Source organism: Erithacus rubecula (genome assembly GCF_903797595.1).
Source record: "Erithacus rubecula genome assembly, chromosome: 3".
Lineage (NCBI taxonomy): Eukaryota > Metazoa > Chordata > Aves > Passeriformes > Muscicapidae > Erithacus > Erithacus rubecula.
The window spans coordinates 105,932,291-105,947,952 of NC_136689.1; the positions used below are offsets into that span (position 1 = coordinate 105,932,291).

The 15,662-nt window shown below is 41.1% G+C and overlaps 1 protein-coding gene across 1 annotated transcript in view; it reads right to left on the reverse strand.

Annotated features, from left to right (window-relative positions):
* The window catches only part of GAREM1 (GRB2 associated regulator of MAPK1 subtype 1), a 98,280-nt gene that overhangs the window by 64,291 nt on the left and 18,327 nt on the right, over window positions 1–15,662 (reverse strand). Inside the window, 1 exon segment of the mRNA XM_079301282.1 lies at window positions 10,958–11,098. Within this exon segment, the coding sequence (XP_079157408.1) occupies window positions 10,958–11,098 (141 nt within the window).

Here is a 15,662-nt window from a genome sequence, read left to right on the forward strand (position 1 = left end):
CCTAGGGCTGGTTTAGTATCATACAGTAAACTTCATTCCTACTCAGAGTATTTCTCATCCCACACCCCAGGACATGCTTTAGCTCTTCAATACTGATTCTGAGGGACACATCCTTCCCAGCAGCTGGTTCTGGGTTTCTAAGCCACATATGTAAGAATCTCTCAACTCAGATCCACAAAATCTAACACAGCACTACTTTGTTTTTCTTCTATTTTTGGCAATGCCAATTGTGTAGCCAATGTCTTAATTCTTCCACATACTTTGAGCCCTAGTAATTAATATAGCAGAGACATAGCAGTCAAAGAATTGGATAATTCAAGCTTGACTATCCATCCCGCTCATTTCACTTTTCCCATCAAGCTTCACAGTGATGCCACTTGGCCTACACAGACTTTACTTTTTGAGTCTGGAAATGCAGAGGCCCATACAGCATTTTATCAGAGAGAGCTTTTCCCAGTCAGTACTTTTTGCTGAATGCTTTATCATGCACAGACACACACCTTACACTTGCCTATGCTCAAAAGGTTACAAATCACTTAAAAATTAAATTAAATACACGAACCAATTGTTCTGTCAGAACACAATGAATGCACTTCCTATCATTTTGATGAAGACTTTCAGGAGGGATCTTGCATCCTACTTACACATCCTTCTTCCTTTTTGAGCACATGTGAAGCCATCATAACAAGAATGGGACCTTTCACATGATGAGCTGGTCCACACACAGCAAAAGAAGGACCAGGTGAGTGCCATGAAACAAGGCAGCAATGAACAGATGCAGCTGGCTTGAATTATTTCAGCCACTCAAATGCAGCCAGCCAGCCTTGGCTGGCTATTCCCAGTCCACTGCAATATAGAATTCATGTGAGATGAACCGGAAAGGTTGAACTGGTGACAAATATTTAAAGAACATGATGCCAAGGTGCCTCCCCTGAAAAACATAACCTTAACACATTGATTTAAAAGGTCTTTCTCTCTCTACATAGGCTATCAACCATCCAAGATGACAATAGCATCTGTCAGTGTTGTAGATTTTGTGACAGGTGGTTCAGCAGCCTGGCATTCCTTGTTTAAGGACATTTATGGAAGCCTTCTTACAGCATACAATGGATTGCCTTCTTTGAACCTGCTCCACCCACTTTTGGAGTCAAACTGCACACTTGGGTTCAACAGAAAAGTTGAGACTCACCTGCAGTAAAGGGGATGAATGAAAGACAGAGCTTCATGTCTGCACATAAAGCTCTGAGAAAGTAAGTACAGGCTTTCAGTTTCTCTCTGTTGCACAGGTCATTCAGAGCAAGAAGTTAAATACCCATGTTTCTCCTATGCAGGTAATAATGGTCACCTTTGCTATTAGTGTTAATAGCTTCCCCTCCCACCACTGAAACAAGTTCATCTCTGCCAACTGAGAACAGAAAGTCTCTGCACAACAGCCCATGACAGAGGAAAATGCCAGTTTTTCCACTTCTTTAACTTTCAAAGCTCACAGAAGTGCCTCTCCCGGACACAGCACAATCACTGCCTTGGATCACAGGCTAAATTAAACACACAAATTACATTCTCCATATAAACAGTTACACATGACTTAAATAGCACGGTTTTATTTTCCTATTGGCACCAATTGGTACAGTAGTTCAGTCAAAGCTTAGGACATCAGTGATGTCAGCTGCTTTAATTGGCAGCACTGATGTGACCAGCTCTCATTCCCAGACTTGAAGTGTGCTGGTTTCCATAGGGAGGATGCTGACCAAAGAATTCCTACCAACCTTCCTATCAGTTTTTTTCAGCAGCAAATACTGGCTCCAGTAGGGAAAAAAAAAAAAAAAATCATCTGTTTGGACATCCAAAAATTCACAGGATTACATCATCCTGTGAGACAAGATTTCTCTGCAGCTCCCTCCCTAAACACACATGACCTATCAAAATTCCTGCTCTACATTCCTGCCAGCTGGGTTCTGTATTTACAGAAGGGAAAGACACCAGTAATTTTTGCCTTGCTTGCTTGCCATGTTAGCTCAGTTGTAACAGTCCCCTCTCCAGCCCGCAGAAGGAAAAGGGACAGTCTGTCTGAAAGAGATTTCACAGACTAATTATAGAAAGTTCATGGCAATTTCTTCCCTCACAAATTCCCATGCAGATTTAGTCCATGTAACAAGTCATAATCTCAGCAAAGGAAAAAGTGGGGATGAACTTGAAACAAAGTGAAACCAAAAGCAGAAGAATCAGCCAAATGAAAAGAAGCGTGCAATAGCCCATAACCAAACTCCCCAAGCATTAAGGGCTGTGCTTCTTTGCAAGAGTGTTCATCTGCTACTAGAATGAACTGTGATCCAGGTAAGAGTCATGGGATAGCTGCACTGGTGACTGCTTCATTCCTAGCAGTCACATGTGCTTGCTTTCTTCTGCACCTGGTACTTTGTATGAAAATTCATGCAGTGTTACATAAGAGATTAACAAAAGGCATCATTGCCCATGTGAACCAACTCAAAATATACCATTTCTCAGAATTTAATAAAAATTCTTCCCCTAAGTTTGCACAGAAGGGCTGATTAAACATAGCCTTTACAACTCCCTTCTCTTTAGTCTTTACTTCATTAAGGGATAACTTCAAGGCCAGATGGGTGCTATTAAAACTGCAAAATTCCTACTTTAGGAACTGGTATGAAGTTCCAGATTGCAATTACAGAGTATAAACTAAGAAACCCTCTTTGAGCATCTTAACTATCCTTAAAGTCTTTTAACTGTGTGGTTTTCTACAGGCCTGTCAGGGTAGGCAAGGGGTGAAGCAGCCTCCCACTTTATTCATGCCTTGCCCAGTGCCTAGAAACAGGCACTGTGCCCCTGCCCCAGCCTTGCTGGCTGGAGCTCACCAGCTGGATAGGCTGTAGTGTTCATGCAGCTCTTCCCTTTTGAATTCTGAAGTTAGACCTCATGAAAGAGGAGAACAGCTGTCTCTTGGGAACTCAGGAGCCACATTTCTGATTTCCTTGTAGCTAGTGCTTAGGGCAGCTTCAAATCGATAGAAATGTGGGATCAGTCCTGAACCTCGAGTGCAGCACTGAATACACCTCAGATTCCCAGTGGGGGATCAGCCTTTTTCTCTCAGCTTCCCAGTGGCTAAGTCAGGCAGCTTTTAAGACCCTCTCCCAAGCACTTAAGTCTTTCCAGCATCATGCAAATGAGCCCAGCACTACCAGCCAAGAGCTAAGGCAAAGTAATTCAAGCAATGCCAAGCAAATCCTGTGTGAATCAGGCCATCTCCCAGTCTTCTGGGAACCAGTTTCCTGGCTGCTATTCTACCCTTCCCTCAATTGCAATCTTTCAAAAAGTCATCCTCGCCAGTTAATTTCTATTGTACGAGCCTCTAGAACTTTTTCCTAATTGATGCAACTCAAATCGTCTTTTTTGCTGCCTATGGAGAACTGAAACAAGCAAACAAAATGAAACAAAAAAGCCCACCAGCCTCCTCAGAGTGAATGCTTGTAAGGTCCCAGCTGAATTTCAGCAGGTTTCAAGTTTGCAGACTTTGAGTAACAGCCAAGAACTGTGGAAGTCTGAGAGGAACATGTGATACTGGGAGTCATTGGTTATAAAAGCTGCAAGTTTTCCCTCTCTCTTCCTGCTTCCCTTCCCAAAAATAAAACACAAAGTTAAGTGCTGAGTCAAATCTTAGGGTTTTTCTTTTTAAAACAAGGATAAGATTATACTTGTGCTGAAGTCAAAGCAGAGGAGACCAAGAGATGAAAACTGCTGTATCTAAAAGCATACACCTCTTCCCACCTAGTATCTCACTGTAATAGGATTGAAAAATACCCTTCTCATCACAAGCTTTTGGTCCCTTTGTGCTTAAGCAAATCCCAAAAAAACCAAGCATATTTTATAGTAGAACTGGTGTCTACAAACCACAGACTCTCACTCCAGGTTAGAAAGAAAGAGAAAAAATGCAAGTATTTTCTTTCAATGAACTTCTGGGACACAATCAGACTTTTCCTCCATTGCTTGAAATATTACTACCCTGTGAATTAATCCTACTTTTCTCATTACATCAAAGAGCAACAGTCTTTGAGGGCTGCAGACTCTTACAGCAGTTCCAGTTTTGCTGTCTGGCCCATCTGAAATATCTAAAAGGCAAATTGGAGCTAAAAGAGTGCTGAATGTTGTATTACTAAAAAGCTGGGCATGTTGATATATCCACCCACAAAACTGAACATCCAAGCAAATTCTACAAGTTCTGTAGGAGTTATCAGGAATCTCTTATAGACATTAGGTTGTATATACTTACACAAAGAAAGAAACAGTTTCACAGTCTGCTGATTTAAACTTATGAGAATGGTAACTGTAGGGAAAACCAGACACTGCAAAAAAAGTTTGGCTGGGTCCAGAGAGATGAAGTCAAAAGTGAAAGATTTTCAGCTGTGCAACCTGAAGAGTCATTACACAGCGTTGTTTCACTTGATGCTAAATTTAAATCATCTCTCCACACTGAAAAAGCATTGCTGGTCCATAGCTTCCATTCTGGGAAGCTGTCAGGACATGACTTGAGAAGAAATGGGGAAAAAAAAAAAAAAAAAAAAAGGAAAACGTGTACTTTTCTTAGCCATTACAAAGCAACATGCAAAGTAGACAAGATTCTCCAACACAGGTGATCTGACATAAGGGAATATTTCATTAAAAGTAGGTAAAAAGCTGCTGCTTCATCAGACAGGCTAATAGGGGGAGATAAAAGAACAGGAAGAACAAGTGCATCCAGAGATGCAAAAGAAAAAAAAAAAAAAAGGCAATTTTTGCCAGCAATCTCATTGACTGCATTTTGATTGTGCAATTTGATATTGCACTGTAGATCAATAGAGAAGCGTTTGCCAAAATTTAAATGGGCACAGAAAGTGAAATAACAGACAGGACCATGGGAAAGTCTGACAACTTAAAGGTAACTCTCTGAGGAAAAAAGAAGAGGAATATGGATATTTGCTTGTATATAAGAAAAGTTCATCCAGTTTTTCAAGGTGACAGGTTTGAGAAGTCAGGGATATGAAGAGTTTCCAGACTACAAAGCTGTGATTTCCTAGAATAAAAAAAAAACCCTAAGTATTTGTGGAGAAAATGAGGTAGCAACAAACTAAAATCAAGCCAATAAATAAATTTTAAACACAAACATTTTCAGAAAAGCGTGTAATATGGGCAACTACAAATGTTATGGACATTACTGATCTCAGAGGTGGCACAAACTGTTCAATACAATGAATGCCTTCTTTCTCTCTGCAATATTCAGGCACTACTTTACAATCAGACTTTTAAATGAATACCAAATACACTTTCTTCTGTTTATGAGAAGAGAAAGGTGGCTGTTCTCAAGAAACTTCACACAGTCAAGTGTTCAGAACTACAGAAGTCATATTTCTCTTTTAAAAGCATGAAGGCTATATGCTGGTGGCAATGCTTTCTTTTATTAGAAGTACTTGTGAAAAGTTTTCAAACCTCCAATTGCTTTTCAGATGCACAACCCTTTTAAAGAAAAAAAGGAAAAAACAAAACAAAACTTGAGTACTGGAGGGATTAAATGTGTGGGTAGGTTGTTTTCTTGGTTTTCTTCTGAGGATATCCATTCATTAATCATTTACCAGCCCACGTACACATGGCAGCCTGCCTCTCTCAGGAGTACAGCATCCAGGCCCTGCTCTCTAGAGAGTCACATTCAGCTGCAGAGCACAAAAGTCTCAGCAGAAGTATGTGATAGATGGGTGCCAGGTTAAGTTCAAAGCAAAACACGAGTGCAAAACATTTTGTATCAGGGAGTGGTGTGCCTGTTGGCTGGAAAGGACTCACCTAAGTTCTTGACTCAGTTCTGTCTCCAAGGCAGTGTCCCTCCCTGCCTTAGATCTCACCCACCTCTTTGAACTCCAAATTGCCCCATTGGAGCTGTGCTGCCCAGCTCACTCAGAACAGGCAGAGCTTCCCCTGGCACCACCCGCTCTCCCAGGGAGGCAAAGCACGGGACAAAGCACTCTTTGTCCAGCACCACCTTCCTGGACCAGCAGGCAGCATTAAATTGCATCTGAGGGAGTGGAGAGCCTGAGCTGAACTTAAACAGGCTCTGTCCCCAAAGTAACACAAGCTGGCAGCAGATACCATAATGCTGGCAAACAATGGATGTGTACCAGTCTATTGTTTGCTCTTCTCCCCAGGGCCAAAAAGAGAACTCTACAGAAAATTTACAGAAGACCCAACATGCTACAAGCATCTAAGAGTGCTCAGCATCACTGAAGGAAAAATGAGCTCTTCCAGACCTTCCAAACCAGGATGCAGCAGGTTCAGGGTGGCTAATGAGGAACAGCAGCTGCCCTCACTGCCATCATCTCAAGACAAATGGGAGATGCCTAACTCATATCATGCTCTCCTCCCTCAGTGTCCAAGGGATGGCTCTTCCAAAGTGAATAGCAGAGGCCTAGAGGAATGGCCAAACTGTGCCTTGGAGACAGCCATGCCTTTGGACCTGAGAGGGAAACTTGTGCAGCTGCAGGTTGCCAGATCTCAGGGAGCTGTCCTGCTCCTCTGCTGCCAAGGCACGTTCACTCCTGGGAAGACCTGCAGAGAGCATCTTCCTCTGAGCTAGCAGGACCTGGGGAGGAGCAGGCCCATCAGACACGGCTCTGCCACTAACAGATCAAACCAGCAGGAACAGGTTTCACTGGAATGCTTGTACACCAGTCCCAACACCAGAGAAGGGCCTTCTGACTCATTCCCATCCAGCACCCCACCTGGGAAAGGTTCACATGACAAGGTTTTATATTTCCTCATTTAAAAGACATTAAGAAAGCTATCAGCACACTTAGGTAAGCAGCCAGAGCAGGGCACAGTGATTAGTCTGTATTAACAATTGCACACCTTCACTCTGTGGCAGGGAGCTGTGAGTTCACAGAGTATTTTCAACATCCCGGATGTGTTAGTGTGGCACACCCTGGATAGGGTGTTACTTTCTAATATCTTTATAGAAGTATTTTTGTTATTAATTGCCTCCTGTGTACACACAGATGGAAGCAGACAGGTAAGAGGCATTCCCTCCAAACTCTGGGCAAAACTGAGTAGAAGACTACAGAAAAAGAAAAGGATTTTTACATTTGTGTGTTTGTCTTTTGTTTTAAACACCATCTCAGAGAAACAGCTTTCCTCTCAGAATGGAAAAATATCAAACAGTTGAGAAATTGAACTATCAGTTGCAATAAGGGAGATAAGGCCCTAAAAAAATCCAACATTAAAAGTCCTGTTATGATTTGATTAAACGTGGGAATGAGTATCTGGGGCAAAATGACCTAGATCCTGCCAACTTGTCCCAAAGTGCCTTTTTCTCTCATTGCCTGCACTCACCAACACTAGCATGGCCTTTGAAAGAAAAGGCTGCACTGTGTAGGTGGGGGTATGCCCACATTCCACAGCCTCCTGTGCCACTTTTCCTGTGCAGCAGGTTTTAAGCAACCACATCCAACTTGATCATCCACTTTCACATCAATAATCTGCACACATAAACAACTGTGGCCACGTAGCACAGGCATTTACAGCAGACTGAACCCAACCATTTACAGTCAGAGCAGAACACCTCTGCAGCTTGAGCTGATGAATCCTCAGGAACACTTTGGATAGTTTTGAGCTGTAAAGTCCTGGAAGGTAATGCAAGAAGAATCAGACAAGACCCAAGAGCCACAGTATTAAAACCTTGAGAGAGTGTCTTCAGTGCCTTTCAGTTATCACAGAATACATCTGAGATGCGGTCACCAGCATATCCCTGGGACACATCTTCCTATGCAGAACCTCTGCAGAAAAACGAAAAGTGTCCTTCTTGGCAAGCAGCAGCACAGCAAAGTGTAATTCTGCAACAACATGCCCTGTATTTTCCAAAGTGAGATCACAAACCAGTATTTTCCAGAGGCTACCAGGGGAGACATTTACCAAGGTAAAGGTTACTGTGCTGCCTAAGCCAAATGTAACAATAATATTTAACATCAGCTGGAGGGCATTGGTAACACACACTTGCTTTTAGAGCAGAAATTAAGGATATCAGAGTACCAGGAACAAAACAAAACTAGTTCAGACACAGAGCTGATAAGACCTTCCTATAGGTATCAAGTGTGAATTGTGTACCTGATGAAAGCAAGCAGCACCAAAGGAAGGTCCATCTGCTGTGATGGCTTACCTTGGATTCTTGTGAAACCCATTCTTTCATGCCAAGTCAGGGCACTATCAGGGCATTAATTTTGATATGCTCTCCATTCTATACACATGTGAAGGCTTCTATTGTTTTAAGTGCCAGAAACACATCAGTTATTTGGTTTTAATTACACAAAAATATAACTTGATGCTACATTAATTTTTACTCTAAAGAGAAGAAGCTGAAGAGAATATTCAAGAGACAATGGTTACACTAACAGCTGTCATATATTATATTTAACAGCAAAATTTAACCATGTCTGGCACCACCAAAAGAAACAACCATGGTAGCACCTTCATAGTAGGGAAAGCACCACCAGCAAGACTGCACAGCTCAGGTTCTGATAATAAAATTTCACTTAAATGTAAAATACAGTATTCCCCTTCCTTAGTAAGGCATTATTGTATTTGTGTTTCTTTAAATATTATTGTATTGTTTAATAAGTATATCAAAACCTGATTTAACAAGTAGCAAAATAAGATTTACTTTATGCTCATATTTATATATACAAGTGATGACTTTGTGATACTTAAACTGTAATCTCAGGAAAATAAAGTCAGTTTCAGCATCTCTTCCTGCTCAATTGTTACAACCAGTATCATGTTGCAATTTGTGACACTGAAATTCTTCTAGGATTAAAAACCAAAAAAAGGTATTCTATTAAAGCCAAAACAAACATAGAAAATAATTTCAGTGAACTCTTATGTTCCATCTCTAAGGGTCACTCTGGCAGGCAGTACATCTTAGCTGACAGAAGTTTAAAGTTTAACCATGCAAAAAGCAGTCCTATAGTCCACGTCAGCACCCAGCCCAGCAAGCCAGCTTAGGCAGCTCCACTAAATTTGGCCTCTCCAGTGAGGGGTTCTGGATCCTAAGAGCAGGGAACATGAGGCACTGCACAGGCAGCATGAAAGCACACTCAGTGTTGGCTCTGCATGGCACTCCACAGCAGCACAAGGTAATCTCTAGGGTATGGAAGACACCTCTAACTATATTTAAATGTTAGCATCCAAGTGCCAAACTGCAGTGCTTTGCTCACTAATCCTTCACAGGTGCAGATTCACCTCCTCCTTCCATGCAGGCAAGCCCATCAGACATGCTCTGGTTCTGCAAGTCAGCACAGAGCATTTTTGGGAAGTTCCTTTGGCAACACTGGAGCTCATCATGTGTTTAGTAAGTGCCCTCACTAGGTGGAAGTTTCTAAACTTTCAGGTATTTTCATCTCATTAATGAGAGTTTTGTGGCAGGGAATGTTCTTTGACAGCAAAATGTATTTTGCTAACTAAACACACCCTCTTTTCCTGCATTAACACAAGTCAGGAAGAAAAGCACATTGACAGTTTTGCAGTATCTCAGAGGATAGATTTTGATTTTGCTGGTGTCTGTGTAAATTTAAGATATGAATGAATGGAAACATGAAGAGTCAGGAACCCTGCCTAGCATATCTTCATTAACTTTAAAAATAAAGAACCAAACCAAGCCTTCAGTAAACCCCTTAAGATCTTCTTTCATGCCAACAACCATTTTATTTTCTGTTCTCCTTCTTCCAGGAATCAGTGTGAGGATTTTAAAACATGATATTCAGCTCAAAGGAAGTGAAATGTTTATCTGTCCACACCACTGGAGCTTATGCAGCCAGGTGATGTAAAAAATATAAAAAATCTATATTACTAAGTACAAGCACTAGAAAATGTTTATGTTAAGAAAGTTAATTTCAGTGAGTTTTGAAGCCACATATATTATAACACTATATGCTACCAAACCAAAGCTTTTAAACACATTTTAGAAAAACTAAAGTTCCAGCAGTGAACTCCAAGGAGAAACAGTACCTAAGAAGGCAAGTGGTGCAATTTTTATTACTGGAATAGGGTGCATCACTGCAGCTGCAGCACTGCTGTGACTGACTCACAGCAATTCAGCCAGGTCTTGAGCAACTCAGCACTCCCTCAGTGCACAGTGTTTTAAAGGAGACTGTGGCAGAGCCAAGTACATTATTCAATTGATAACTGGTTATACAGAAGACTAATTAGAAGACTAAGCCCACGGCTTATTTTGTAGCCATGGCTCTTTCAGTTCACACTTTCCAGCTTTTAAAAGTTTTCAGTCTACTGCTGTAAGATAAGCACTTCCCACTCACATTGTATTGTTCTGTTCAGCTTGTGACTAAGAACACTAAACAGCAGTATTAAAAATAATTTCCTAGGAAAGTAAAAATAATTTGAAATCATAAAATAAATATGGATTAGTTGGATCATAGTTACTTGGAACAACACTATTACTCTATCACCCAAGAAGGCAGACAAAGACAAGGCACTACTGAGGAGCATTAGTTTAAAACTGCAGCATTATTATGAAGAGTCCCTGGTGCTTAACATGGAAATATCAGAAAATCCCCTCCAGCTTGAATGTAAAATCTATTCCATCTTTGACCAAACTTCAAGGCAATTTCAAACTTTCACACTTGTGTCCCCACATTCACACATGAGAAGTGCTGGCAACTCATTATGCTCAAATTGAAACCAATTCCTCTACACAGCTACGTGCTCTGTCAATGTGCTGTTCAATGAAATACATCTATTTAGCAGCCCTGCAAGCAAGTCAGTATCTCTTGCTCTGTAACATTACTAAAAAGTTAACTCACAGCCATGTGAACTAACACATGAGAGGCTTAGCTTCACTCTCAAATACAGGAATCAGTGTAAGTGGTAGGCAATTCATTATTTTTGAATTTGTATTTCAGGTCAACAATAGCTTTACCTGCATAATGGACAGGGATTTCTATCTTTGGCCCTATGACATAGTGACCCTCCTCCAGACTGTGAGCTGTAATTGTTGTCCACTGCCGACACGAATGAATCAGAAGATAATCGCTCTCACGAAGACCTTCTACAGTTTCTCCTGCAAAACAGATGGAGGGTTTTTTAAAAAAACAAAACAAACCACACTTACTGCATGATCAATCAGGAAAACATCACAACAAGCATTTTATTCTTATTGACTTTTTTCCCCCCCAAACTTTTAGATAATTAAAAATTCAATTAAGTAAATTTCAAGTCTATCCAGTGTTCACTTTTGCAACTTAAGCACCTTACCTTCCAGAAAACAAACATGAAGCAAAATACCTCAGTGCACACATACATTATCACAGAGAAGCAATCAGGTCACTGAGTAGTGGCTCTGGGGTTCCTTTTTCAACTTTCTGCATAAACACACTGTTCATATTTCTATTTTGGTCTGCGTATCTCATTTGATACAAATACTTTAGAGGTCATTTAGTTTTTAAATAAAGGAAAAAAAACCAAACTCAACATATTTTCATATTATAAAAGAGAAGCATCACACTACCATACAGAAGTAACTGGATGTAACGCAAGATACAGAGATTTCCTCTTTGTCATTCTAACTGCTTAATTAGCCATTCAGATGTCTATAAACTCAACCCTATCACTTAAGGAAGAGAAATGAATAATTAAATAAGTATTTTAAAAGCTCAAACACAAACCTCTAAGTCCTCTCTCAGACTGAAATTCAACCAGAAGCCTACTCAGACAATGTGTAGCTCACCTTTCTAAGGCACTCTCTCATACTCTTGTATTCTGGTGTTTGTCAAATCCATCCCAAACACAGCCAAAAATCCATCTCCCCTGCCCATAACAACTTGGCATTTCTGCAGAACATCCTCCCCTGTTCTACAGTTTGCAGTGTGTGATCAGGTCTGGAGTGCTTTGCCAGGCTTTCCAGCATTGCAAGAGCCATATTAGACAGACCACTGAAAGTGCCAGCTACACAGACCTCAAGCATGGTATGATATATGAATAGAATTTCACAGAGCAGGAAACTGTTCTGTGCATCATCACAGAACTGCTCTCACACACCTGCAGTCCAGCCCAATACACTTCTGCATTAAGCACACACAAAAACCAGCCTTTCTCCAGGTGTCTTTGAAGCAGTCACTCAGACTTTCAGGAACACTCAGTAGACACTAAACATGGGCCAAGAATAATGAAACTTTCGATTTCATTTTCCTTCTCTCCCACCAGCCCTCTGCAGTTACAGCCAAAAATAACGCAAATAGTTCAGCCCTGGAATCAAGTTTGGACAAAATCCATCCCCTTCAGCTACTACAACAAACTGAACTTTCTCCTCACTGTCCTGATATTCCTAAAAGGCAGTGGAAGAATGAGAATTTCCTCAGCCTGGGGCAGCAGACATTTCCTCTGTTCTATCTCTGCAGAGGAGAGCTACTTCCCATTGAGCTTTTTTTTTCCCCCCCCTGCAACAGCCACTCTGCCACTGTAGACAACAACTTCTACACACCCCATTCCTGCCTGATTTCACGCTCCCATTCTATCAGAAAGCACCCTCCTACACGATTTAAAACAGAGCAACTGGTGTGTGCGAGAATTGTCAAGGTTTTAAATCAAAAGAGACCATGATGACCATCTGCTCTGACACCCTTTGGCCACAGGATTCTGCTCATTTCCTCCAGAAACTGGGATCTGGCTAAACAAGGGAGACACATGGCCCAACCTGCAGAGTCCAATAGATGGACTTCCCTGGGTCTGCTGTTCCACGGCCTGTTAAACCTTAAAAACATTCCTGTTTTGCTCATTTGTGTCTTTAACTTATAACCATGGGTAAACTGCTATATAGGGGTGTAGAAGAGGAACAAAAAAAAAAAAAAATTAATAAGTCAGAAGGTATACAGAGCTCCTTAAGACCAGTTATTCTTGCTCCTATGAAAGTACATTTCTAGGTTTCCTTTTCCACAGCACTGAAAGTAGCTTCCAGGCAAACAGGCCATTTCATGAACTGGCTTCCAGGTGTTCCTTGGCCCACATCCCTTGGCAGCCCAGCCAGGCAGGCTGTTTGACACCAGCTCCTGATCCCTGGGAAGCACCATCCCTCCCCTGACAGCACACTGGGATAAGGGATCTCGCAAAGCCTAGGGAAGAGTGGAAAAATTACCATGCAGCACCAGGGAACTCTTTTCCATCTTGAAAGAAATTCAGATTTATTTGCTGAAGGAATTATGCATCTGCTAAGTTTTAACAAATTATCAGACCTCAAGCATTTCCTGTTTCCTGCTCACAGGGCAACTCTAATATATATATAAAAATTACCTTCAGCTTGCTGCAAAGCATTACAATTTTGAGGGAAAACAAAATAATAATAACAATAATAATAGCAACAACAACAACAACAATAATAATAATAATAATAATAAATGGTGCTATTTGAAACTCATGTTTCAGAGTTACACTCATGCTTGCTATAATCTGTGGCAACAAGTAATCATTCTGTCCCACAACAAAATCCAACCAATAATACCTAAGGGAAGACTTAGTATTTTACTAGTGTCACTGACAGTGGTAAATTTGGAATAAAACACAAAGTATCTCTGGTATACTTTTTCTCTGCCTTACAATCTGTAGGTATAACTTCAGAATATTACCTAAAGGGAGGCTGGACTCTACATCCAGGATTGCAGGGAAATAATTACAGTATGGGTCACCCTCGAAGAATCTGAGGAAGATATTCTCAGGAAAATAAAGACACCCATTACAAAAAGGTGCTTCCAGCCATGGCTCACATGCTGAGATCTGTTTAAGTGGTTGCTCCACTAAAACTGGGTGGGACAGGTGAGTGCAAAAAGAGATTAGTAAGGCAGGCCCAAGGGTGACTACGTAATTGAGTGTGCAGCTGGAAGTAGCTGTATTTTTTTAAACAGAACCTTGGAAACCACAATTCTCATTACACCAATTATTTGCTGCAACCAGTTACATCGGAGATGAATTTTGTGCTTGGCCACAGGAGACTGGAGGAGCCAAGGTGAGGCAAATGTGACAGGGAGTTGACACTCCCCTTGGCTCCTCAACAAAGGGCAGGTCTGTCCTTACCAAGCCCAGATCTTTCCTAACCATAGGTGAGACATTCCTGGGGTTTGCTTTATAGGAAGAGGCTCCTTGTCACCAAGGGATTAAAGGACTATCAAAAACACCCGACTAATCATGGTCTCCAAGCTATGGAAGGAAAATGTGACTGAGGCCAACACAGTAACTCACTTCTTTCTTCCCTTTTCTTCTACTCTGTCTCTCCTGTAAGACTTGCTCACTGATTTTAAAGTGGTTTCTTCCTGGAGGGGAGCACCTTCCAGGCTGGAAACACTTCTGACCCAGCCTAATCCATGACTCCTGTCCCAGCCCAATCCAGCCCAGGCTCATTTAGCCCTTTACACTCCTCTCAGCCAACCATACCTTGCAAAAGAGCCACACACATTCAATCTGACTTCCCTCCCGCTGGAGTAAGTTATGCAAGCTTTCCATTAATCACATTTTAGCTGTGTGGGAGAGAGCTCAGCAGCCTCAAATTCTCCAGCTATGCAACTCTGTTCTCACCTATTCAACACACTCCAGGCTGCTTACATAAAAATAAGATGCCATGAGAAAACAGAGAACACAGGCCACTCGTCTTTAGTAACAGCTTTGTCTCTTATGATCCAGCATGGATTAGCTGCTCTATCTTTTCACCCTCTCCTCCCTGCCCTGCATGCCTGCAATATAATTAAACCACTACAAAGAATCTACAGGAAAAGACTTGTGCTGGTCTTTTATGCCCCCAAATAAAAGTCAAGAGAAGCAATGAACTACCACATGCAATTCCCCACCTTTCCCCAAGTTGCCTGCGCCCTTCCAAAATATGAGTCAAGTTTATTCACAATAATGACTGAGACTAAGACACCCATGATTGGTTAGCAGCTCCTAAACCCTAAATCAAATGTCAGCACCCATCCTTGACTGAGATTAAAAGCCTCACACCTCTCAACTGAAAATGTAGCCAGTATGTTCCAGCACAAGCTGATCTCCCACAAGCACTCTGACCACAGTGAGTATTGGGGTATTTCACTCAGCACCACCAAAGCAGCACTGCAATAGGTCTCCAGGTGTTCACTGCAAAGAGATTCATATCATTTTTTAATAGCATGACCCATTTCTGCACAATTTCTAAAATCCTATAATATTGTCAACCCTAGCTTGTTGAAAGGTAGTTGCAGGGAAAACACTGATCAGGAATGGAAAATCATTCAAATATTGATACAGTTATTTAAAAAAAAAAAGGTAATTGCTTAATCAAGGGTCCCATGCTTATTAAATACTACCTACATCAAATGTCAATACTACTTTAATAATTCTTTTCAGTTCCAAAACTGGATCACCCATATTTGGCAAATCTTGACTCTGTCATTGTAAATACTCCAATTTAAAATTAACAGCTAACAACTGTAGCATGACTGATGAAAGAGGAACAGGATACCTCTATCTACAAATTCAGAGATGAAATCCTGTTTTCACCTGCACTTTTTAAGAACCAGGTAAGAAAACAGAGGTCAACTCATACAGGGACTGAGTTTATAAATGTTTATTTATAAAGAAAGAAGCTAATTTCTTTTGAAAAGAGACCT